At 41.5% G+C, this 25,728-nt stretch overlaps 1 protein-coding gene across 2 annotated transcripts in view; it reads right to left on the reverse strand.

Moving 5' to 3' along the window:
• The window catches only part of trpc3 (transient receptor potential cation channel subfamily C member 3), an 86,960-nt gene that overhangs the window by 18,504 nt on the left and 42,728 nt on the right, over positions 1 to 25,728 (reverse strand). For both annotated transcript variants that reach the window (XM_008112056.2, XM_003221771.3), the window contains exons 4-8: positions 9,321 to 9,485; positions 8,127 to 8,343; positions 4,483 to 4,716; positions 3,714 to 3,978; positions 223 to 418 (exon numbers count right to left, since the gene is read on the reverse strand). In XM_008112056.2, coding sequence (XP_008110263.2) covers positions 223 to 418; positions 3,714 to 3,978; positions 4,483 to 4,716; positions 8,127 to 8,343; positions 9,321 to 9,485 — 1,077 coding nt within the window. The remainder of the gene's footprint in view (positions 1 to 222; positions 419 to 3,713; positions 3,979 to 4,482; positions 4,717 to 8,126; positions 8,344 to 9,320; positions 9,486 to 25,728) is intronic.

Consider the following 25,728-nt stretch of genomic DNA (forward strand, 5'->3'; position numbering starts at 1 on the left):
TGCAACAGTTTGTATAGCACGTTTGTCACAATGTCAGCAAATAATAAATATCCGGGGTTCAAACACCATTCAGAAGACAGAAGGTGTCCTCAGGCAGAGGTCTGCACAATTTGAACTACTTTAAAGATTCAACCTGTTATTTTATAGTAAACTCTGTAACAGTAAGAACTTTTGCAGAACTTTTTAAAATACCAAAATAAAACTCTACAAAGTGAGACCTACCTCGATTTCTTGGTATGAGCTGTTGATCATGGCAATCAGCATGTTGAGTAAAACCACAACCATTGTTACATTGTATATTCCATACAACACATAGCCAATATTCTCAATGAATTTGTGATCGTATTTAAGGACAACAGATGTGACCTCCGACAAGCCAAATATAGACCAAAATAAGGTCTTGAAACTTTCTTCAACTCTGCATAGAAGAAAAACATTAATGAATTTAATTATCTGTTTCATGTAGCAATCTCAGTTCTTTTTAAAAGATTTTAAATAGAAAATTCAAAGATCCCAATACAGACATTTAATCAAAACAAAATGAGTACAGCATAACATTCACACAGAGAAATGGATTCCCCTGTGCCTTTTTGCATATTGCCAATTAGATTTGTAAACAGCAAACTGCATTAACAGAATTACATCTGACATGAGAAAATTGTATATTGGTATTTGATGTCCATATATGCCAGGATGCAGCCTCGTATCTTAAATTAACTTAGAAATATTGCAACATCTCAAGGTCTACTAGGAAAACAAACTAGCAACTTTCTCAAGCCTCCACTAGTTATTTGTCATGTATATAATTGCTTCCTGTATTGTATATGTATATATTAGTGTGCAGTTTTTCTTGTTGTGGGAAGGGCTGCAAACTGTTTGATCAGAATTGGAATTGTTCAGGACTCAGACTCCGTTTTAGAAACAGTGCAGTTTGGAAGACCGTAGAAGATGTATGCTTTAGACTTCAGTAGGAACAGTATGCTTACAGACTCCTTTGAACTTTCAGACTAAGTAGAGACTTTATTAGATTCTCACAACAGAGAGATGCTTTAGACTATGGACTACTGATTCTAAGAAAGATGCCCTGTGTTACCTACACAGAGAAACTACTTCAAATCTATTTGTAACTGGATTGATAAGCAAAGATCCTGTATGCTGAATACATAAAGTTTGTGAGGAAACCAACAATGTCACTTTTAAAGAAGTCTGCTTATTTTTGTCTTTTGAGAGCATATTTAAAGGCAAATATATTTTAAGGGAGAGTAGATGTTTTTTAAGCAACTAAAAAGAACACTTCTGAAACTCTGCAGAAAAAATATGTTTGTACATTGGCATATCTTTGTCCCTAACAGTTCAAAGACATACCTAGAAACATCAGTTTAACAGCTGAGAAACCTAATTGCCTTGAATGAATGCCATTTTCCCAACAAAGGTTATGACTCTAACAGGTCATGCTTTTACCAAGAGGTTATGGCATCATTTTTCAAAAGGTTGTGGCTTCTGACAAGATCATGCCTTTCCAAAGATCATAAAATCTCCAAAAGGTTATGGAGATTTCCATTTTCCAAAAGTTTTCTTCTGGCAATCTTCCACTGCAGATTCAACCGTTGCTTTATAAGAAACAAGCATTGACAGCCTCAACTGAAGGCTATGGGACCACATGAAGTCTTTAATTGGATCACGTTCTGACCAGATTTCTATCTCAAATGCTAATCAGCAAAAATGCGGGAAAGGATTTTTGCTGATTCTCAGAATAATCTCCCACGATGTTTAGAGGCTCTTCTGACACTCTGGATCAGATCTAGGTTTGGAGGGAGTTTAGAAGACTGCGGAAGGAGGATTGAATCCACAAAGATGTGCCTCTGTTCATATTCCACCACCCAAAACATTCTGGATTACAAGCCTTCCAAAAAGAAACTCTTCAATCCACAAAGGGAGACCCTGGAGAGAGGGTCTCCCAAAGGGAGACGGGCAAACTTTGGCCCTCCAGGTGTTTTGGACTTCAACTCCCACAATTCCTAACAGCCAGTAATAATAATATCCATCCCTAAATAGAAGATAAAAGCAAGTCGGACTGGAATTCAGAAGCGGCATTAAGAGTCTGCACAGATAGTGTTTCTGGACTCATAAAAGATCCCTGGACTCTGAATAAGTATGTGTTAGTATGATACATCTTCATCACTCAGTGCATGCCAAGATTACAGTCCAACAAAACAAAATAAATTCTTGGTGTCTTGGTTTTTAGGCCTCTTCCTGAGGTTATCTGGGGTACTGAATCAGAAAATTGCATTGGAGAAACTGCATCAGCTCTGGTTTCTTAGGTATAGTTATTATTTTCCTACAGATGAGCAGATGAAGACTGGTATATGGGATATGTTCTACATCTCAAAAGCTAAATCTGATAGGGGAAAACTGGTACCATTCTTTGAATCAGTAGGTTTAATATACTCTGGCCCCTGCCATGCAGCCATATAACCCAGAATATCAATGCTGAATAACCCACAATATCTGCTTTCAACTGGAATATCTGACTCCACACTGCCATATATCCCAGTTCAAAGCAGGTAATGTGAGATTTTATTCAGCTGTATGGAAGGGGCCTCAGAAACAAGGCTAACATTTGGTCAGTTATGTGTGAAACGGGGTTTCATGTAACTTTCAGCCACTTAAGCAGCCTTCTCCAACTTAGTGTTCTTCAGATATACTGAGACTTCAACTTTTACCATCTCTAGCCAGCACTAACTTAAGAGGTATAGTTTTATGCAGTTGAGAGTACAGTAGAGTCTCACATAAACGAGCGGGCAGAATGTTGGATAAGTGAATATGTTGGATAATAAGGAGAGATTAAGAAAAAGCCTATTAAACATCAAAATAGGTTATGATTTTACAAATTAAGCACCAAAACATCATGTTATACAACAAATTTGACAGAAAAAGTAGTTCAATACACAGTAAAGCTATGTAGTAATTACTGTATTTACGAATTTAGCACCAAAATATCATGATGTATTGAAAACATTGACTACAAAAATGCGTTGGATAATCCAGAACATTGGATAAGTGAATGTTGTTTAAGTGAGACTCTACTATACAAGGTCAGAGAAGGCTAACCTGACGCAACTACTTTTACAATGGAGATTACATGACAAATGAATTCAGCATAGACATAAGATTTCCTGCAAAGCCTGTGGCATGCAAAAAAAAATCATTGTAAGTTGTTTCTGATCCAGCAATAGGTTTAGTATAATTATACTTCTGCTTTTTAATTTAAAAAATTCCCAGTGGTGTTGACAGTTTGGCAATGTTAAGGTTAACTTTATATACATCCACCTCTTCATGCAGCTATACAATGACCCGCATGATATGTCTCTCAATCCTCTTTCCCAGCTATAACAAATCTTAAATACACCTAATTGTATTCTCGTGTATCTAAGCCCCTTTACTGTGTCTCTTCCTCCCCGTTGTTGTTCTTCACCATTCTCTATTTTTAACTGCAATTTCCTATTGGGTACCAGCCTGTCTGTTTTTACCAATGTAAATGTGTACAGTCCCATGGTCTGAATCCATCCCAAACAACTAAGTGATCTGTCATTGTGATGTAGCTGCAGGTGTAAGCCAATCTTTCCTGCAAACTTCCAGCTGATTACATCAGAAACGGAATTCAGGGGGATCGTTTTGCCCTTCCTATTGCATAAAGATAGCTTGTTACTTACGTAGTAAAAGCAGCATTTACTTTGGCTCCAAGATAGTAGGAGTACAGTATGAACATCCCAATCATAAATGCAAGGAACACCATAATAAAAAGGACCATAAACTTGAAAATGTCTTTCACAGTCCTTCCAAGGGAAATCTGCAATGGGCCAAAACTCTCATTTGCAGGCAGGATATAAGCAATCCGGGAGAAGCTAAGTACAACCGCTATTGCATAAAGACCTTCTGATATGATCTGCGGATCAGACGGGAGCCATTTATCTCGAGCTGGAAGAAATGACATTAATGAGAAAATCCTTTTTTAGCCCATTTTTCATTGTGCTTTCAAAAACTAAAATACCTTTCTGGCAGTTAGATAAGTATACCTCTTTATAAAGACAAAATATTAAGTAACTGAATCATTTATTAAACTAATGTTCAACTATATTCTGAGCAATGTTTTCTATACAACATCTCCTGTTAATCATCTCCTTTACAGACTACAGCTGCATCAGCGCATACTTGGTATAAAAAGACATATATCTCAATAATGTTTTCACATATTTTAAAGCTCACACTGCTTTCTGTACATAACCGTACATAATGAAAGACAACGATGTGACAAAACTAAACTAAGAGTAAACAAACCTTGCATCATACAGCTACTATTGATATGAGGTCATTGCCCCCCCCCCCCCTCTTTCTATATATAAATGTTATTTCTTTAGAAGGATATGGTTTTTTTAAAAAAACAAAAACAAAACAGAAACACTACAGAAAATTTGAAGTTACCATAAGTAAAATATTCAATGTCTGGTGGAAGTGTGACCAAAGAAAGGGTTGGCTCTTGAATGTTGTCATCCACATACTGCTGTGCTTTTGTAGCCTGCAGGAATGCTAATAGCCTGGCTGTGAAAGCAGCAATAAAAATCGATAGCATCCCAAAATCCAGAACATTCCACAGCTGCAAAATATATTCCCGAGGTCCTTCTAGCCAGAGCTCCTTGCACTCAGACCACATCATACCTAGAAGAAAAAAAGAAATGAAATCAAACACAGTAAAGGGCTTATTTAGATTACTAAAGCACAAGTAATTTCTAAGGTGGTAGCCAGTTAGCAACATTTAGAGTAATGCAGAAAAACAAAGATGAAAGGGTCTTGAGACACCTTAAGGATTAATATCAGTAGGTTTTCCTGGGCATAAGGTTTTATGGACTACACCCCCATGCCTTGAGATGAATGGAGTGGAAATATCTGAAGAGTGTGCCCTTCTGAAGTAGCAGGCTACAGCTCACAAATGCTTGTGCCAAATGAAATTGGCTAGTCTTTATATAGCAGTATACTATGTAGCACTTTTATTGTTTATTCATTTGGTCACTTCCAACTCTTCGTGACCTCATGGGCCAGCCCATGCCAGAGCTCCCTGTCGTCTGTTGCCACCCCCAGCTCCTTCAAGGACAAGTCAGTCACTTCAAGGATACCATCCATTCATCTTGCCCTTGGTCGGCCCCTCTTCCTTTTTCCTTCCATTTTCCCCAGCATCATTCTCTTCTCCAAGCTTTCCTGACTTCTCATTTTGTGGCCAAAGTACTTCACCTTTGCCTCTAATATCCTTCCCTCCAGTGAGCAGTCAGACATTATTTTCTGGAGTATGGACTGGTTGGATCTTTTTGCAGTACAAAGCACTCTCAGCATTTTCCTCCAGAATGTTCAAAAGCGTCTATTTTCCTTCGATCAGCCTTTCTTATGGCCCAGTTCTTGCATCCATAGGTTACTACAGGGAATACCACAGCTTTAACTATGTGGACCTTCGTTGCCAGTGTGATGTCTCTACTCTTCACTATTTTATCGAGATTGGTCATTGCTCTCCTCCCAAGAAATAAACATCTGTAGTGAGTTGTGGTTATTATTTACTTTATTTTTATCCCACCTTTCTCCCCATGGGAACTCAAGGCAGGGGGGGGGGCGGCTTGCATGACCATTGTGCTCTGCTGTTATAAACACCCAATATTTTATAACATTGTTCCAGCATTCTAACATTACTGGAGAGATGGAGATAGCAACCACTCCATTCTAAAAATAAAACAACAGTTCCTTTTTTAAAAAGGGGGGCTGAATTGAAATCTCCCAGGAATCATTCTACTAAAAGTTCAGAGCCATATATACAGGGATGGGTTATAAAGCAAATTCTAAATCACAAAGCAAGGGGTGGTGTCATCTTCAGACAAACACAGGCTCACAAGAAGAAAACATTATCTTCTATAAACAGTGAGACCTGATTAGAAGAGCAAACAATTCTAAGAGGCTTTTTGTATCTCACACAGAGAAATGAGAGAAATAGCACCTTGTGATTTGCAAAATGTCCTTTGACTGACTTGGAAACTGATTTTCAAGGATAAACTGCACATGTATGTTCAGCACTTGTTTATGTATTTATTTAATATCCTGCTTTTCTCCCAAGTTAGTAGACAAGGTGGCTCAGAATGCGAGTTAAAGCAAAATACTTCCCAATTGCAGCAGCACAGTGGCATGAAAGTGTGTGCACATGTGCACAACCCACAAATCTCAGGAATAATTAGTCATTCTGGCATAGTTGAGTAGCTGCCAATAGTTACAGACATTGAGAATGCGGCAATGGGCCACTATTTATGTTCCACTTTTGTTGTGACTGCGCCTTCGGGGATTGTGGTTGATGGTGATGGAATTCGAAGAGGAAGAAAAAACCCTCGTGATGAGGGTTCACTGGAGGAGTTGCGCAGGAAGCGACTTAGAGAGCTATATGGGGGATCTTCTGGGGAAGATTCAGATGGGGAGATGGATGCTGAGGAACAGGTGGTGGCTGGGGAAGCAGGCACTGAATGGGCACAGCCACCGGAGATGTCTGGGGATTTGGGGCTTATGGATACTTCTGAACCTGGGGTTTCTGCAGGAGCTGATCCCAATTGGGATGCTTGGAGAAGGGAGGATGGTTCTTTAAGTGTTCATGGGGCTAAGTGTGGGCAGGATGATTGGGACTCTGACAAATTGCTAGGTACTCCAGATCCACAAGCTCTAGCTGTGTGGAGTTCAGACTCTGAGTAGATTTGGGACACCTGGTGTTTGGGTGTGAGTGTTTGGTCACCCAGGAGGAAGGGGAATAAAATGGGAATGTTTGGCCACTGCACTTTGCGTGTGGCAAGGTGTTGCTGAGGCGCCATTGGGATCTCTGTGTTTCCATGAAGACTGAACTTGGACTATGATTTGAATCTGCTGATATCATCTAGCTTGGCTCTCGCTGTGTCTTATCGTGGTCCTGTTTTGGATGACTGCACCCTCTTCGGACTTTGGATTGAATTTGACCTGGCTTCTGTCTACACCCTCTGACTGACGGCTACTCCCGGCTTCTGACTATTGGTTTGTCTTTCGGAATTTCTGCTGCCTCCCGACCTGACCTTGGATTCTTCTGACGACGGCTATTCATCATCCCTTTGAGGCTCTCGGTTTATCTGCACCGTGGAAGCAGCTTTACTGCTTTTCTAGTTTGTTTATTTTCCAGCAATTAACTCTATTTGTTTCCCAAAGCTGAATTGAAGCGTTATTTAGTTTTTTATTGAATGCCAGCATGGGAAATTAGCGTGGCTCGTTTTTGAGTTATTATTGTTCAATCTACTCTCGAAACACTGAAAAGTGAAGTGTTTCAAGGATATTTCCTGTGTTTATGTTATTTTTTGGCTTATCTTCGGAATAAACTTTGTTTTGTATGTTAACTGGCGTCTGACTCTTGACAACTTTGCATTCAGTGTCAGAGCTATTCATGAAGCTAGGAAGCGTTTCAGCAGATAATAATTCCAGCAGAATAGGATATCCAATGGCCCATGTTGGCTGAAAATCTATAGACCCTGTAGTCTTTAAAAAATAGCTTTTCAAGGCTCTGCCTTACCCCCACATTAAGGTAAGAACAAAGCATGTGGATACCACTGACTACTCAGCCTGATTGACCTCATTAACATCAAATAGTAGCTGATGAACATAAACACCTCCTTCCTTTCATACAGGAAAGTCAAGCAGAAAGTATGTAAACACTAGATAATCACAGAGAAAAGAAGAAAAGCCGAGGGGATTTTAAAGGCTTAAGGATACTCCCAAGCTTTCGTGAAAAGAAGCAGTAAAATCATCAGACCTTGTTGAAGTAAATTCTGAAAAATATTGTCAATCCAATCTAAACATATACATACGTGAGGCACTGGACAAAAACTCTGGTGTACTCTTCATCTCCTAAAAGTTACATTTTACAATCTGTTTTCTGAATCGTAATGGTGTTGATTGCACCAGTTTTCTGCTCGAAGGTACAACATGCAACAGTTGTGGTGAACCACAGTATTATACCCAAGTCATGTTCTGTCTACAATTTATGTAAAAATAAATTAAATAATGCCAAACGGAAGTGATATACTTACCAAGCACCCAAACCATTATCAACATCTCTGTCCAAGAAAACTGTGTTGTCTTAACCCTAAAGATCTGTTTAGGGTAATCAATAACAGTCTCGTTGGGTAATACTGTGGTGCCTTCAAATCTGTCTGAAGCATTGAATACTAGAAGCCCCAGGAAAATGATAAAGGATGCTGCATGTGCCACAAACTTCATGAATGGACTTCGGAGAATTTTTCCAAGCTGAGAAAGCAAAGCAAAATATGGCTTGTTTCGTTTGAATGAGGGTTCAAGAAATATTCCAGCAGAGAAAATACAAGCAACTAATGCAACACCTTCCATATACACTAGCAATTTAACAACATCATTTCTAGACATGATTATTGTATATACTTGTTTTTTTGTAAATTATACTATACTCATGTTTTGATGAAGTGTGGTATCAAAATGTTTTAAATAAATGAAATTCAATTGCATTTCAAAACCATCTCTTCATGGAATGGATATTTCAGGTATCCAAATACTGGTTTCCAACCCTAAAGCCAGCAACACCCATCCCACCCAAAACCCTCTGTTTCATCTCATCCTGAAGTTTCAACAAGATCCACTTCTTTAATGCTACTGTTTCTTTTTCACTCACACGCAGGCTGGGTCTACACTGCCATATAATCCAGTTCCAAGCAGATAATCTGGATTCAGAAACTAGATTATACGGCAGCGTAGATGGGGCCACAGACACACTGTCCAATTGCTAATGGTCTTAATAAGATTGGCTATTTTAAATATCCAGGTGATTATTCATCAGAGAAAATAAAAAGGATATCATATGCAGGGTGCATATTGTAAGTCATTCAAACAAACGAACTATAATATTTTTCCTCTTGGGAAGCTTATTATATAACTATTTTAAATAATTCATTTGCTATATATAGAAACTTTCTTCCTTTTAGTAGAAAACACACACATACATTAAATTCATTCACAGGACAGAATTATCAGATAAGGACTGTAAAGCATTTTGTGTACTAGGATCCATAATAGAAAATAACAGAACAATGACAATCATACCAGCGGTGGTATAATTTGTTTGAACTAAACGCCAACACTACTGCATCTCTCCCATAAAGACAAACATGCAGATTTACAGAAGATTTATTTATTTATGTAATTTATTTACACACACACAGAGCAAAATAGTTTCCAGTTTAAAAATCCTGTACCCTGCTGCATGGTGCAATCCAATAGGCAATGGCGAGAAATGGAAGGCCCAGCGCAACTACCAACACAACAAGACACTTGATTGCAATGGCCTGTTCCCGTAATCCTGAGAGGTTTTCATACCAGATAGTCAACAGCTGTTGCTGACAGTTCGGATGAGCCACAAACTGTTGGGAAAACAGAAGAAAATTAAGTTAAATGGGCAAGTTGGCACTGTTCTGAAACATTTCCTCTAATCACCCACAAATAAACAAAACTATTATTTAAATCTGCTAGAAATGGTTGTACAAGTTGCGTACCCCTTATCCAAAATGCTTGGGACCAGAAGTGTTTTAGAATTTTGGATTTTTTGGCATTTTGCTATTTAGGGTGGTTCCACACTGCCATTTAATACAGTCTGGGGGTTACATCAGCCTGTGTGTGTCCATATAATGCACACACGATGATGTGAGTTAACCTGGGGTAAGTCATGTAATGCAGCTGCATTACTTTGGAAATTACTTTACACTACTGGCTCGTCTATTACTTTATACAAAACAGACCTTCTGCAGGAAACCTTCAAACAGCTATAGCCTGGTGACAGAAAGCAGGTTGTGTATGCATAATACCTCAGGTTCAATCCCTAGTATAGCCAGATAATGCTGAGAAAGTTCCATGAACACAAATGACAGTGTGGTTCAAAAGAGGAAAATTATTGGGGTAGCACAGGCTACATGTCATATGGTAAATTATACTTCTGAAGGGACACATCTATATTTATAGGCTTGATACATATTAAGTCATGAAGGACATCAAACTGGACATTATTAATTATATCAAAATATTCCATTTGATTTTGATATTGTCAATATACACTAAATACTTTCTAATTACCATGATTAGCTTCTACAATTATATTGTAGCAACCTATTTCCATGTTGGCACTACTGCATTTATCTCGAAAATAATCTTAAATTACATGTTTCCCCAAACAGGCTATTTTTAAGCTTCTAAAGACTTCTGAATGCCCTGATTACTACTACCATACAATGTTACGCTATTATTAGGTTTGTTTGCTTGACACGTTGCTAACATTGCAGTAACACCTCCACAGGCTCAAAGGAGACTGGAGATATGAAACTTCAGAAACTAAAAATATTAAGAGTTGCTCTTTTTGTGTGTTCAAATGAGGGTTTTATTTTAAATAAACAACTTCCATAAATGTGATGTATTCTTTTATGTTTAAATTCCAGTACTGTGCATAAAGGCACCAAACAAAGGGTTGTTGTATGTCTTTCGGGCTGTGTGGCCATGTTCCAGAAGTATTCTCTCCTGACGTTTCGCCCACATCTATGGCAGGCATCCTCAGAGGTTGTGAGGTATGGATAAACTAAGTAAGGAAAGGAAAGAATATATGTCTGTGTAGAGTCCAAGGTGTGGCAAGAGTTCTTTGTCACAAGAGTTCTTTGTCACCCTGTCACTTTGTCAAAGAACTCTTGCCACACCTTGGACTCTACACAGATATATATTCTTTCCTTTCCTTACTTAGTTTATCCAGACCTCACAACCTCTGAGGATGCCTGCCATAGATGTGGGCGAAACGTCAGGAGAGAATACTTCTGGAACATGGCCACACAGCCCGAAAGACATACAACAACCCTGTGATCCCGACCATGAAAGCCTTCAACAACACATTGCACCAAACAAAATTGGTGGCCCTGGGTACATTAAAGAACCAAAACAATCAGTTTCCTTACAAGGGGTTTGTTCTGCCTCCACACTAGCTATGTTGCAGTAGTGCCAACATGGAAGGTGTCTGCGGTGCAGGGAACAGATAGAATGCTACACAGTTGACATAAAAATAACAATTTATTAAATAACAGATCTCAAACTTCCTCTCCTCAAGGGTTTTAATGCCAGTCTTTGTAAGTTAAAGTCTTTGAAGCACAACTACAGTTCTGACTGAATGTCACTTTAATATGCTTTCAATTGGATCTCAATCTGTTATATATCAAACGTGGCTTTACTTTGGGTCTTTACTTTTATATAGCTTTGATGTAACTTCTGTGACTTGTGTGGCTTTAACATAACGTTCTATTTTGTGGTTCTTCCATCTTCCTTACTCTTCACTTTCCATTACCACACTCTCCAGTGAGCTAGAGGGGACTTGGCTAAGGCTCAGCTCCTGAGAGGAATCTTAAAGGGACAGGGCAAGGGAGGTTTCAAATACAAGAAGGAAGAGGCTATCTAGACTAACCCCACAAACTATACATAAAATGATAATCCCCTCTAACTAAATGAGGGCTTAACAGGAGTAAACAGTGAGAGGCATGGCAGGGTTCTTGCAACAAAATCTTAGAGTATGGGGTGTTCCTGATCAATAATCTTTCCTTCCTGCCAGCCAGCTAATGAATCTCCACTCCAGGATACTCCATTTCCTCCCTCGTCTGCTTTTTGCCACAAACACAAGTCTCTTGAAAGCCTGGAGAAACCCTTTCCTGCAGAGAGGTAAGATATTGTGGAGATCCTTCAAGTCTATGTCCTGGTCTTGAGTCAACATTTTTATAAAAGAATAAAAGGCTTGCGTATGAAATTCACTAATAAAACTGGAGCATAGAGAGGATAGGATCAGAATTCAAAATTGCCTTTATAGATACAATTACAATAATTTCATTAGAGATAAATCTAAGGTAGGAGCAATTAAATGCACCAATATAGGATAAGTGACACTTGCTCTCACAGTAGTGTAAGTGAAAAGGATCTGGGGTCCAAGTAGACCACCAGCTAAACATAAAACAACATTTTGATGCAGAGGCCAAAAGAGCCAATGCAATTCTAGGCTGTATCAACAGAAGTACAGTATAGCGTCCAGATCAGGGGAAGTAGAAATGTCACTGTTTCCTTCTTTGGTCAGACCTGATTTGGAATACTTGGTCCAGTTCCGATAGGAAATTTCTGGTCTCCTAGTCACAAAGGTTTCATTTGCAGTCGTGATGTTACAAAAAGGAATGTGTTCCTCACCTTTTAATCTTCTCTATGCTAAGAGAGTGTATCTAAATATGCTACGGTGTGTGTGACTTTAGCAGATCACTTATTAATTCACTTTGTGCTTGCAAGAAGATGGAGGGTAATATAAAAATGCCATAATAATTACCTGTCAGCTCAATATGCATTTAAGATTGAGGATCAGTATAGGCTGATTTCCATTTACAGGCTCTTAAAACACAAATCACAGCTAATCACCTCAGATTCATAGCCTTCTTTTTTGTTAGTCCTGGGTATGATGCTTTACTGCCTATTTAGAACTTTTCACATCTGGGAGGCAAATCTGTTAGAAGGAGGTAATGAGGTTGCATGCAGAGGAATGAATAGGAAAGCTTATCAAGAACAAAGTGCAACAAATTACACAACATTCCACCACACTTGACAATTACCGTGCAATAAGAAATAGGTAAACTTAAAGCGAAGGAGAGGAAATAAAGGTTAAAAGGGCAACAGCGATAGAAAGGGGAATGAGTGTTTTCAGTTTTCCTCAAAGGCTTAGATTCAGAATTCTTTCGCACTACATAATTATAATGCTATGGTTCTATTTTAACTGTCATGGCTGATGGAGCTCTGGGGTGGCAGTTTAGTGGGGCACTAGAACGCACGGCTCTCTAAACTGTAAATCCCAGGATTCTATAGGATGCCACTATAGCAGTTGAAGTGGAATCACAGTACTATAATCATGTGAACCAGCCCAAGATAAATGTATGTCTTGCTGAATCCACTATTAATGTAAATCATACGTGCAATGGAGAACTGACTTTGGAGTGGACTTGGATTACGCTTTCGGATTGTATGATTTTAACTGTTCTTACTTGTGATGTTTTAATCTTTTTTACTTGGGATGTTTTAAATACTATGGGTTGACCATTTTTAACACTATGTCCATTGTTTATATACCCTGTTTCCCCTAAAATAAGACATCCCCAAAAAATAAGACCTAGTAGAGGTTTTGCTGAATTGCTAAATATAAGGCCTCCCCCGAAAGTAAGACCTAGCAAAGTCTGTGTTTGGAAGCATGCCCGGCGCCCACCAAACAAAACACCAGAGCATGCAGGATTAGTATATGTACATACTACAGTAGAGTCTCGTTTATCCAACGTAAACGGGCCAGCAGAAAGTTGGATAAGCGAATATGTTGGATTATAAGGAGCGATTAAGGAAAAGCCTATTAAACATTAAATTAGGTTATGATTTTACAAATTAAGCACCAAAACATCATGTTGTACAACAAATTTGACAGAAAAAGCAGTTCAATACACAGTAATGCTATGTAGTAATTACTGTATTTACGAATTTAGCACCAAAATATCATGATATATTGAAGACATTGACTACAAAAATGTGTTGGATAATCTAGAACGTTGGATAAGCGAGTGTTGGATAAGTGAGACTCTACTGTACTTGTATATGGAAATAATGGTAGTAACAAGAAATTCTTGACAGGATTCACAGTTTGTCTGGTTATGTTGGTTTGTGATGACAACTACTGTACAGTATAGAATAAATGTTCTTTTTTTTTTGTTCAACAATAAATGTGAATTCATCTTCATGGAAAAATAAGACACCCCCTGAAAATAAGACCTAGTGCATCTTTGGGAGCAAAAATTAATATAAGACACTGTCTTATTTTCGGGGAAACACGGTATTATGTTGTAAACCGCTTTGGGTCCCCTAGGGGAGGAAGGCGGTATATAAATGATGTAAATAAATACATAAATTGGTAATGGGGGTTCTGTGATGAGTCATGGGCCATGTAGTCCCGTTCATGGCACTGTAGTCCCAGATGAAGAGGAGAACTTGGGTTTTTCACCGTCTCAGTCAGAATTGGAACCTTCCCAGCCAGATTTGGGAACCTTGCACCTGCAAGAGATTTGTCTTCCAGAAATCTGTCAAACAAGCCCTGAGTCTAAATCTCCTGTGTTTTCTCGCCACGAGTTTTGTAAACATCAGAGAGGAGTTCAAGCGGCCTCTCGTAGGAGTGCTAGGATAGCTGCTAAGAATTCAGCTGATTAAGCCTGCTTTCCATGGGAAACCTTAAGGAGTCATGCATCTGGACTCAGAGATTAGCTTTCGTTTCTGGTTCCCCAGAGAACTGCTCTTTGGTGGGAAAACTAGACCCTATTTAGGTGTTTTACCCACAAAGGGTTCTTGCGGAGTCAATTCGGCAGCTACTGGAGTAAGTTGTGTGTGGACAGCGCGCTCCGTTTCCAAGCCTCGTTCCTGTTTCAAGCCTTGTCCCTGATTCCAAGCCTTCGCTCCTGTTTCCAGCCTTGTTTACCTTCGCGGACCTTGCCTTGTTTTCCAGGGCTCAGCCTTGCTTCGTTTTCCCGGATTTTGCCAAGTAATTCCACGGATCTTGTTCTTGCTCCTCGTTACCTTGTTGCCTTGAATCAAGCCTTGTGTTCCAAGTATCAAGTTATTTCCTAGCCTTGCTCAAGTTCATGGACTAAAGGACCTTGTCATCTCCCCTCACTTGCTTGGCAAGTGAGTGTTTCGGTTATTGGATTACAACTTTGGACCTTAATATTTCATATTGGACATTGTTTCTTGGGACTAATTTTGACCTTTCCTGAAAGGTCTACTTCTGGACTATTTCATACACTTGCTTTTATTAACTATATATATTTCCTTAATAAAGATATTAGATAGATTCTGGCCTCTGTGCATGGTTTTTGGTGCTCTGTAGCCTGGGTCGTGACAGTTTGACTCCGCCACCCTAAGCACCAATTAACCTAGGCCAGAATGTCTACCGGAGCCGGACCGGGAGGCCAGCCGCTCAGCTACACCATCGACAAGGAGGAAGTGGACCGCATTCGTGATAAGCTCAATGCGCAGGAGGGAGAAATAAAGGGATTGAAGGAACGCGGAATCCGACTCCCGGCCCTGGCATTGCCAACCAAGTTTTCTGGAGAAGCTTCTAAGGTTCATGTTTTCCGTCGCCAATGCCAACCTTATCTAGAGGCCCGCAATGCCGAGTTTCCCCAAGAAGACATCAAAGTGGCGTGGATTTACAGCCTTTTAGACGGGCCAGCGGCCAACTGGGCGACGGCACTGTTCGACCAAGTTTCCCCACACCTAAGATCAGCGCAACACTTCTTGGATCACATTAAGGCGACTTGGGGGATCGAAGACAATTTGGAGGCAGCCGGCCATAAACTCCGGCGCCTCTCTCAGGGGGACAGACCCTTGTCCCAGTACATAGCCGAGTTCCGAGTGCTGGCCCACAGCACCGGATGGAATGATATAGCCCTCAGAGGACAATTTCGGGAGGGTCTCAACATCGAGATGTTGGAAGAAATTTCCAAAGTGGATCCCCCCCACTCTCTTGAAGCACTCATTGATCAATGTTTACGAGCTGAAGTCATGCTTGCCAACAGAAAACAATGGGTCCGAGGCCAGAGCGGTAGAGCTGGGGTGAAACCTCCCGCTCCCACCAGCGTCCAGCCGCGCCCAGTATGGAGACCCCCGCCACCAGCCCCATACCCCAGGGGGAGCGAGGAGGTGCCGATGCAGTTGGGCAATGTGCGTCCCAGGTTAGATGCCGCCGAGAAGGCCCGCCGCCAACGCCTAAATCTCTGTTGGTACTGCGGAAACGGGGGCCACTTCGCCAGAGAGTGCCCAGCCAAAGGGAAGCCCCCCGCCCGTCTGGCGGCGGCGTCCTCCACGGAGACGAAGACGTCTGAGGCGGCTGGCGCACAGCCGGCGGGGGAAGCCAGCGACCGGGCGTAGAGAGGCTCGCCAACCCGGTCAAAAAACCCACTCAAGAGCCGCCAACCGGGGTCCTATTTCTTCTAGTGGTCACCTTGTGGTCAGCAAAAAAGGGGCCAGTCATGGTCCATGCCATGATAGACTCAGGAGCCACAAACAATTTCATTGATAGAGAGTATGCCGACTCTCTGGGATTACAATATCATGACTTCAAGAACGCCCGTGTGGTGCAAGCCATCGATGGCCGCCCCCTCAAGACGGGCCCCGTAAGCCAGTGGTCGGAACCCACCAGAATGTGGATAAGGGAACATATGGAAGAGATTTCCTTCTTTGTTACCGAGGTTCCCCATTTCCCTGTAATTTTGGGAATTCCATGGCTGACACTTCACGACCCAAGCATCTCCTGGTCCAACAGAGAACTGCAGTTTGCTTCAAAATATTGCCAAAACCATTGCCTTGTAGCCAAGGTCTGCCATGCCACAGACACTGAACCCATTATCACCTTGCCCAAGAAGTACTCAGAATATTGGGATGTATTCAATGAAAAAGAAGCCGAGAGATTACCCCCACATAGACCTTATGACTGTGCCATTGACTTGGTGGAGGGGGCCCCGATCCCGCGAGGACATCTCTACTCCCTGACTGAACCGGAGCAAGAAGCTCTCAGGGAGTTCATAGAGTCAAACCTTCGCAAGGGATTCATCAGACCCTCTCAATCCCCAGCCACTTCCCCAGTGATGTTTGTGAAAAAGAAATCAGGGGACTTACGCTTGGTGGTGGACTATAGAGCATTGAACAATATCACTAAGCGGAACAGCTATCCCCTGCCCTTGATCTCGGACCTACTAGACCGACTTCGGGGAGCCAAGGTCTACACCAAGCTGGATCTTCGGGGGGCTTATAATCTAGTTCGCATCAGAGAAGGGGACGAGTGGAAGACCGCCTTCCAGACTAAATTCGGATTATTCGAGTCCCGGGTTATGAATTATGGATTATGTGGAGCTCCCGCAACGTTCCAGCATTTTGTCAATGACATCTTTCAGGATTATCTAGATCGGTTCTTGATCATCTACCTGGACGATTTTTTGGTGTTTTCTAGATCACAATCAGAGCATGAGAACCACGTCAGAATGGTGTTACAACGATTGCGGGATCATGGACTTTATGCCAAGCTGGAAAAATGCGCTTTTGATCTACAAGAGGTAGATTTCCTGGGGTACCGCGTCTCTCCACTAGGGCTCTCCATGGACCCGGCTAAGGTTTCAGCAGTATTGGAATGGCGGGCGCCAACCAACAAGAAAGAGGTGCAACGATTCTTGGGGTTCGCGAACTACTACCGCAAGTTCATTCCAGACTTTGCCCGCTGGTCTGACCCAATCACCAGCTGCATCCGTGGGAAACAGCCTTTCCGCTGGACAGATCAAGCAGAGAAAGGGTTCCAGCAACTAAAGAAATTATTCACGTCCCAGCCAATCCTTCAGCATCCAGATCCTGAAACCCCTTTTGTTGTGCAGGCGGACGCCTCCGATGTGGCAATTGGGGCTGTACTCCTACAACCAGTGGGAGACCATCTTCATCCTTGTGCCTTTTATTCCCGTCAATTGACCGCGCCAGAGAGAAATTACACCATTTGGGAAAAGGAACTATTGGCCATAAAGGCAGCCTTTGAAACTTGGAGACATTGGCTAGAAGGGGCCAAATTTCCCATTGAAGTCCATACTGATCATCGAAATCTAGAGCATCTAAGAACTGCCCGCAAGCTAAATCAAAGGCAACAACGCTGGGCTTTATTCTTTGAACGTTTTAACTTTCAAATTCATTATGTAACCCCAGCCCAGACCAAGCAAGCAGATGCTCTGTCACGGAAACCGGAATACGCTGCAGGGCGCAAGGAGACCTTTGAGTCCCAGCTGCTACAACCCGAGAACTTTGCCACGCTCACAGTGGGAAACACCAAATCCACTCCCATTGAATCAACTTCCCCTACTCCAGGACCCCTTTGTGCTCAGGAAATCAGGGCTAGTCAGCAAGCAGACGCCTGGGCACAGGACCAACTTCGCCAAGGACTACGTTTTCCCTTTTCGCTTAAGGATGGGCTACTTTGCTATAGAAATCATGTTTACATTCCCCCAGGACCGGGCAGGGAAAAAACACTTCGTCTGTGCCATGACTGCAAGCCAGCAGGGCATTTCGGGCTATTTAAAACCATGCATTTGATCCTAAGAGATTTCTGGTGGCCCAAGATCCGCAAGGATGTGGAAAAATATGTCAACACCTGCCCAGTATGCCAGCGCTCCAAGACAAGAAGAGAAAAGCCCTCAGGGCTTCTGCATCCCCTCCCTACCCCATCCCGCCCATGGGAAATAATCTCTGCGGATTTTATCACTGATCTACCACCTTCCTGTGGATTCACCACGATCCTAGTGGTGGTGGACCTTTTCACCAAGCTAGCCCATTTCATTCCCTGTGATGGCCTTCCCACGGCCAAAGAAACTGCAGATCTATTCCTCCAACATGTTTTCAGATTGCATGGATTGCCCAAGAGTTTGGTCACAGACCGTGGGTCCCAATTCACCTCTCGTTTCTGGAAAGCACTACAAAAACTATTGGGCATAGACTCTCGTTTATCTTCGGCTCATCATCCCCAAACAGATGGGCAAACTGAGCGCACCAATGCCACTTTGGAACAATACCTTCGCTGTTATGTGAACTACCAGCAAGACAATTGGGCTTCCCTGTTATCGCTGTCAGAGTTTGCCTACAACAATGGGGTCCAGGCTTCTACTAAAGAAACGCCGTTCTTTGCAAACTATGGCTTCCATCCCCGTTTCTTTCCCCCTGTCATTGAAACCTCAGAAGTTCCCGCAGCAGAGGACTGGCTGCAGGAACTCACAGCGGTGCAACAACTTTTGCTCCAGCAATTAAACCAAGCCAAGGAGGACTATAAACGTCACGCGGACAAACATCGCCAGCCGGGCCCCGAAATCAAGGTAGGAGACCGGGTTCTTCTGTCCACTCGCTTTTTGCCCTCCCACCGCCCTTGCCGGAAGTTAGATGCCCGTTTCATTGGCCCCTATCCAGTGGTGGCGCAACTTAACCCCGTGACTTTCAAACTCCAACTTCCGCGTTCAATGCGCATTCATCCAGTGTTCCACCGCTCCCTGCTCCTTCCGGCGGATGGTGTGCGCCCCGATACAGACCGACCGGCCCCCCCTCCTGTTTTGATGAATGGGGAGGAGGAGTTCGAGGTTGAGGACATTTTGGATTCTCACTTTCACCGCCGCCGCCTACAATATCTCATTGACTGGGTGGGTTTTGGCCCCGAGGAACGCTCTTGGGAAGACGCTTCCACAGTCCATGCTCCTGATCTAACCCGCCGCTTCCATCAGACCTATCCCGCCAAGCCGCGGCCTCGCGCCTCGGGGAGAGAGTCCCGGTTTGAGAGGGGGCTTGAGGAGGGGGATAGTGTGATGAGTCATGGGCCATGTAGTCCCGTTCATGGCACTGTAGTCCCAGATGAAGAGGAGAACTTGGGTTTTTCACCGTCTCAGTCAGAATTGGAACCTTCCCAGCCAGATTTGGGAACCTTGCACCTGCAAGAGATTTGTCTTCCAGAAATCTGTCAAACAAGCCCTGAGTCTAAATCTCCTGTGTTTTCTCGCCACGAGTTTTGTAAACATCAGAGAGGAGTTCAAGCGGCCTCTCGTAGGAGTGCTAGGATAGCTGCTAAGAATTCAGCTGATTAAGCCTGCTTTCCATGGGAAACCTTAAGGAGTCATGCATCTGGACTCAGAGATTAGCTTTCGTTTCTGGTTCCCCAGAGAACTGCTCTTTGGTGGGAAAACTAGACCCTATTTAGGTGTTTTACCCACAAAGGGTTCTTGCGGAGTCAATTCGTCAGCTACTGGAGTAAGTTGTGTGTGGACAGCGCGCTCCGTTTCCAAGCCTCGTTCCTGTTTCAAGCCTTGTCCCTGATTCCAAGCCTTCGCTCCTGTTTCCAGCCTTGTTTACCTTCGCGGACCTTGCCTTGTTTTCCAGGGCTCAGCCTTGCTTCGTTTTCCCGGATTTTGCCAAGTAATTCCACGGATCTTGTTCTTGCTCCTCGTTACCTTGTTGCCTTGAATCAAGCCTTGTGTTCCAAGTATCAAGTTATTTCCTAGCCTTGCTCAAGTTCATGGACTAAAGGACCTTGTCATCTCCCCTCACTTGCTTGGCAAGTGAGTGTTTCGGTTATTGGATTACAACTTTGGACCTTAATATTTCATATTGGACATTGTTTCTTGGGACTAATTTTGACCTTTCCTGAAAGGTCTACTTCTGGACTATTTCATACACTTGCTTTTATTAACTATATATATTTCCTTAATAAAGATATTAGATAGATTCTGGCCTCTGTGCATGGTTTTTGGTGCTCTGTAGCCTGGGTCGTGACAGGTTCTGTGTGGGAAGTTTGGCCCAATTCTATCATTGGTGAGGTTCAAGGAGTTCTTTGATTGTAGGTGAACTATAAATCCCAGCAACTACAACTCCCAAAGGTCTATTTTCCCCAAACTCCACCAGAGTTCACATCTGGGCATATTGAGTATTCGTGTCAAGTTTGGTCCAGATCCATCATTATTTGAGTCCACCGTGCTCTCTGGATGTAGGTGAACTACAACCACAACTCCAAAACTCAAGATCAATGCCCACCAAACCCTTCCAGTATTTTCTTGGTTATGGGAGTTCTGTGTACCAAGTTTGGTTCAATTCCATTATTGGTGGAGCTCAGAATGGTCTCTGATTGTAGGTGAACTATAAATCCCAGCAACGACAACTCCCAAATGACAAAATCAGTCCCACCCACCCCCATCAGTATTCAAATTTGGGCCAAATTTGGTCCAGTGAATGAAAATACATCCTGCATTATGATACATAACAATAGCAAAATGACAGTTATGATGTAGCAACAAAAATAATTTTATGGTTGGGGGTCACCACAACATGAGGAACTGTATTAAGGGCTCACAGCATTAGGAAGGTTGAGAACCATTGATGTAAATGAACACCAATCACAATGCTGTAATTGAATAGTGTGAAAGGGGCCTTTCAGACCCACTGAACTGATAAGAATCAATACATTTGCAGGTTCTATTGATGAAATGTGCTTCTCTAGTTGGTCCTAACAACTCAATTTAGGCAATTGTGTCCTCAAAATAATTTCAACTACAATTCCCAGAATTACTGACCATTGGCAATACTGGCCTAGCTGATGGGAGCCCCAGGTCATTTTCACACTATACATTTACAGCACTATTATTTTACTTCGATTGCCCTGGTTCCATCCAAGGAATTTGGAGATTCTAAAGCAGCTGAAATACTGACATTTTTGTTTTCTAATCGTTCAATATATTGTGCATAACATGACCTTCGGGTCTATTTGAAACACAAATGAATTTTATATCAAGACGTTGGTCCCATCTCCAAAATATCTCATATATGCAAATACGGGCATTCCAAAATCTGAAATCCAAAACACTTCTAGTATATCTAGACGTATAAATTTTCATATATACGTCTAGAAATTTCAGATAAGGGATACTCAACCGGTACCATCATCCTGCAGTTTCTGTCTTGTGGAGTGTCTCACAAACAAAGCATATTAAGATCTATGTACTTAGGCCAAATATTCGCTGCTTTTAAAGATGAAAATTCTATCTGCACAGTCTCTTGGAGTATCTGCATCACAGCTGTTCAGAGACAGACTGTGAATAATTTTTTCTTTCATTTCTTTTCTAGTTGTGAAACCACAGGAGATTAGTAGAGAAGACAATAAAGATCTGCCAATGGATATTCAAAATCAATTCAGTGGGCACCTGATACATGTTAGAGCCACTGCTAATAATTGTACCTGAATTTTCTTTAACTTGTCTGGCATACTAAATCAGTTCTTTCAAAAAAATTTGTATTATTTCTAAATAGCAACACCAACTTCAATTGCTGTTGATGCTTGTCTTTTTATGCACGACCACATCTTTTGTCAGTCTCATCTTCAAAATTTCTGTTGCGCCTTCTTTCACAAAGAATGCCTTTAACTATTATTTCTTATCATCCAATATGCTAGTCACATCTGCCCTGGAGCTTAGACTAACTTTCATTTAATTCAGAATATGAACAAGAAGGTGATCCATTCAGGAAGAATAAATTGAGTTTACACAGACTTCAAACATTCAAACAGACCTCAACATTATATAGACTAATAATAAACAACCATATATTTTTATCCAAATGTTTCCTTCAGCCCAACAATCTTAAACATCAGGTAGTAATATACAGTAGAGTCTCACTTATCCAGCACTCGCTTATCCAACATTCTGGATTATCCAATGCATTTTTGTAGTCAATGTTTTCAATACATCATGATATTTTGGTGCTAAATTTGTAAATACACTAATTACTACATAGCATTACTTCGTATTGAACTACTTTTTCTGTCAAATTTGTTGTATAACATGATGTTTTGGTGCTTAATTTGTAAAATCATAACCTAATTTGATGTTTAATAGGCTTCTCCTTCATCTCTCCTTATTATTCCAACATATTCACTTATCCAACGTTCTGCCAGCCCGTTTACATTAGATAAGCGAGAGTCTACAGTAGTTTATGTATTTTTATGGCCAAAGGGAAGTAAGTAACATAATTTTAAATTATTTAAATCCTAACCATGAAATATCCTGGCATATTATAAATACTATATGAAGCATATTAGCATATTACTTGGTTTTTGTCTGTATTTTCCTTCTGACACATACAAAAAAAATCAAATGCTGAAGTATTTATAACCAAAAGCCTTATCTGTGGCTGAGTTGTGTGTCTGGAGAAGAACGGCAGGATAAAATATTTCATGGAGCAAGTTTCTGCAATTTGGTTGATAACTTTGGCTCAAAAGCACTGAAACACACAAAGTAACCAGTGTTTTGAAATGATGAAATTAAGCAAAGAGAGTAACTTGTGACCCTCCAGATGTTGCTGGACTCCAATTCCTATCAGTCTCAAGCAGCTTGGACAGTGGTAAAGAACGAGAGAAGGAAAAATTCACCAATATCAGTAGAGCCACGGGATTTGGATCCCTAGAGCAAAATGTTTGTGCTAAGCTTTCTTCCAGACGAAAGGCATCAATGTATTCACAGAACCTACTGTTGATTTTTAACAGTAACACTGAAACACTATTTAAAATATATAATGGTCTTAACAGAGAAATATGCATTATTTCAGCATAAACAGTATATAATGTCTAGTGTTTGTCCAAAGTCCTAAAAAAGGTTATGGAAAAAGTGGGCCCTTGAAGATACATCCGTTTATAATAACTCAGCAGGACCTAATTAGTTGAGTCACGTTCAAAAAGCCCACATGGTTCAAGATGCAAAAGGTTTAATATTTTTGCTACAGAATGGGGACAAAGCATCTCAATCTTTCCAAATTACCTAGGGCAGTTTTTCATAGTATGGGCCATCTGTATAGTGCAGCCTCCTAAATTGTCCATTTAACCTTCTGCACAATTAGGATCACAAAGGCATGTCCCTGAGAAATGCCACACTACGACTAGGAAGTTACTGATGCACGCCGCATAGAACCTGCCTGGTCTCATAAATTAAGTATTCTCCTTGAAGTTGTCAACAGAAGTAGCACAGGATGATGTTATGAAATATGTTACAGGAATCAGAGGCTTTGAATCAAGGCATCTAAACTTAAAGCAGAAAGTTGTCATACTAACAAATAATAGCTTGGAAAAAGTTGTCTTGGATTAGAATCACCATAATCCCCCAGCTACACGGCCACCTTTCCAAGCTCTGATTATAAATGTGCTGACAAACTTGATACAGAATCAAGTATTTGTTAAAGCATGATGTATCTGAAGATCCTGAGTCCATATTGATCATAGTTAATTAGTAAAGGTAAAGGTTTTCCCCTGATGTTAAGTCCAGTCATGTCTGACTCTGGGGGTTGGTGCTCATCTCCATTTCTAAGCTGAAGAGCCGGCGTTGTCCATAGACACCTCCAAGGTCATGTGGCCGGCATGACTGCATGGAGCGCCGTTACCTTCCTGCCGGAGCGGTACCTATTGATCTACTCACATTGGCATGTTTTCGAACTGCTAGGTTGGCGGAAGCTGGAGCTAACAGCGGCCGCTCACTCAGCTCCCGGGGTTTGAACCTGGGACCTTTCGGTCTCCAGCTCAGTGCTTTAACGCACTTTGCCACCGGGGCTCCTAATTAATTAGGGTTAATTAGGGCACAGCAATTTGGTAGGTCCATTTGAATGGGTGAGTGACTAACAACACAAGGAAACCTGCAATGGAATCTGTGAAGAAACTTGCTGTCTCTGAGGACTAGGACATGAATATAGACGAAGCGTGGACAAACTTCGATCCTCCAGGTATTTTAGATTTCAACTCCCACAATTCCTAACAGTCTATCAGGTGTTAGGAATTGTGAGAGCCAAAGTCCAAAACACCTGGAGGGACGAAGTTTGCCCATGCCTGATATAAACACATCAAGATGTAAATAAATGAAGATGCCAGGTCGTCCTTCTGTAGTCATCCACAACTGAAGTGTTTTATCCAAAACGATCTTCCATACACAATATCCAGAAAACACTAGCAGGAGTAGCTATTTTTAGACAATTATCACACCACTTTTGATTCTTGGATTCTATTCACATCTTTTGGCAATAGAACACTTCTGAGATACTGAATATATCTTAAATGCCATTATACAGCACAGAAAGGTTACTTGTTTTAGAATTCCCAGAATTTTCCAGCTAGAACAACCATGCTGAGATGACTCTGAACAATTGTCCAAAAAACAATTACTCCAAGTTCTGATCATAGCACAGTAGTTTCTAACCTGCCTGTATGTTATTCTGCTAAAACTAGCAGAATCCTTCACTGCCCATTCTTCACTTCTTAAATTTAAAGTCCAAGAACACTGGGCAACCCAAAGTTGAAAATCACTCTTATAGTACATAATTATTACCAATATAAATGATCATCTGTTATTCTAAATCTGAAGAAGGCTCTAGAATGGAAGAATTCAAAGACATGGCTGTGCCAGTTTGGATCAGTATGCAAAGGGATATTGTAGTACTTTTGATATTGTGGGAAGTTTGTAGCATAAGCATGTGTAAATATACTTCATCGGATATATCAAATAGATATATCATTAATATGTTCTCTCTAAGGGTCTCTAGGTCTTCCAAGGTGGAACCTGACCATAGAGGTCCTAGAAATTCCTAGAGAAGTGGTGTTGTTGTATGTCTTTCGGGCTGTGTGGCCATGTTCCAGAAGTATTCTCTCCTGACGTTTCGCCCACATCTATGGCAGGCATCCTCAGGGGTTGTATACCTCACAACCTCTGAGGATGCCTGCCATAGATGTGGGCGAAACGTCAGGAGAGAATACTTCTGGAACATGGCCACACAGCCTGAAAGACATACAACAACCCTGTGATCCCAGCCATGAAAGCCTTCGACAACACATCCTAGAGAAATGTTATCTCCGGTAAAAAGATCTAGTGATATTTTGTCTACCCCCCCCCCCCCAATATTCCCAGGGATTCTGTTCTCATAACCTCTGCAAAAGTGAGGGTCTACTGTGATTCCAACTGACAATTTGTAATTATTGGGGTGCCTGTTTGCATA

The sequence above is a fragment of the Anolis carolinensis genome, chromosome 5 (assembly GCF_035594765.1).
Source record: "Anolis carolinensis isolate JA03-04 chromosome 5, rAnoCar3.1.pri, whole genome shotgun sequence".
NCBI classification, from domain to species: domain Eukaryota; kingdom Metazoa; phylum Chordata; class Lepidosauria; order Squamata; family Dactyloidae; genus Anolis; species Anolis carolinensis.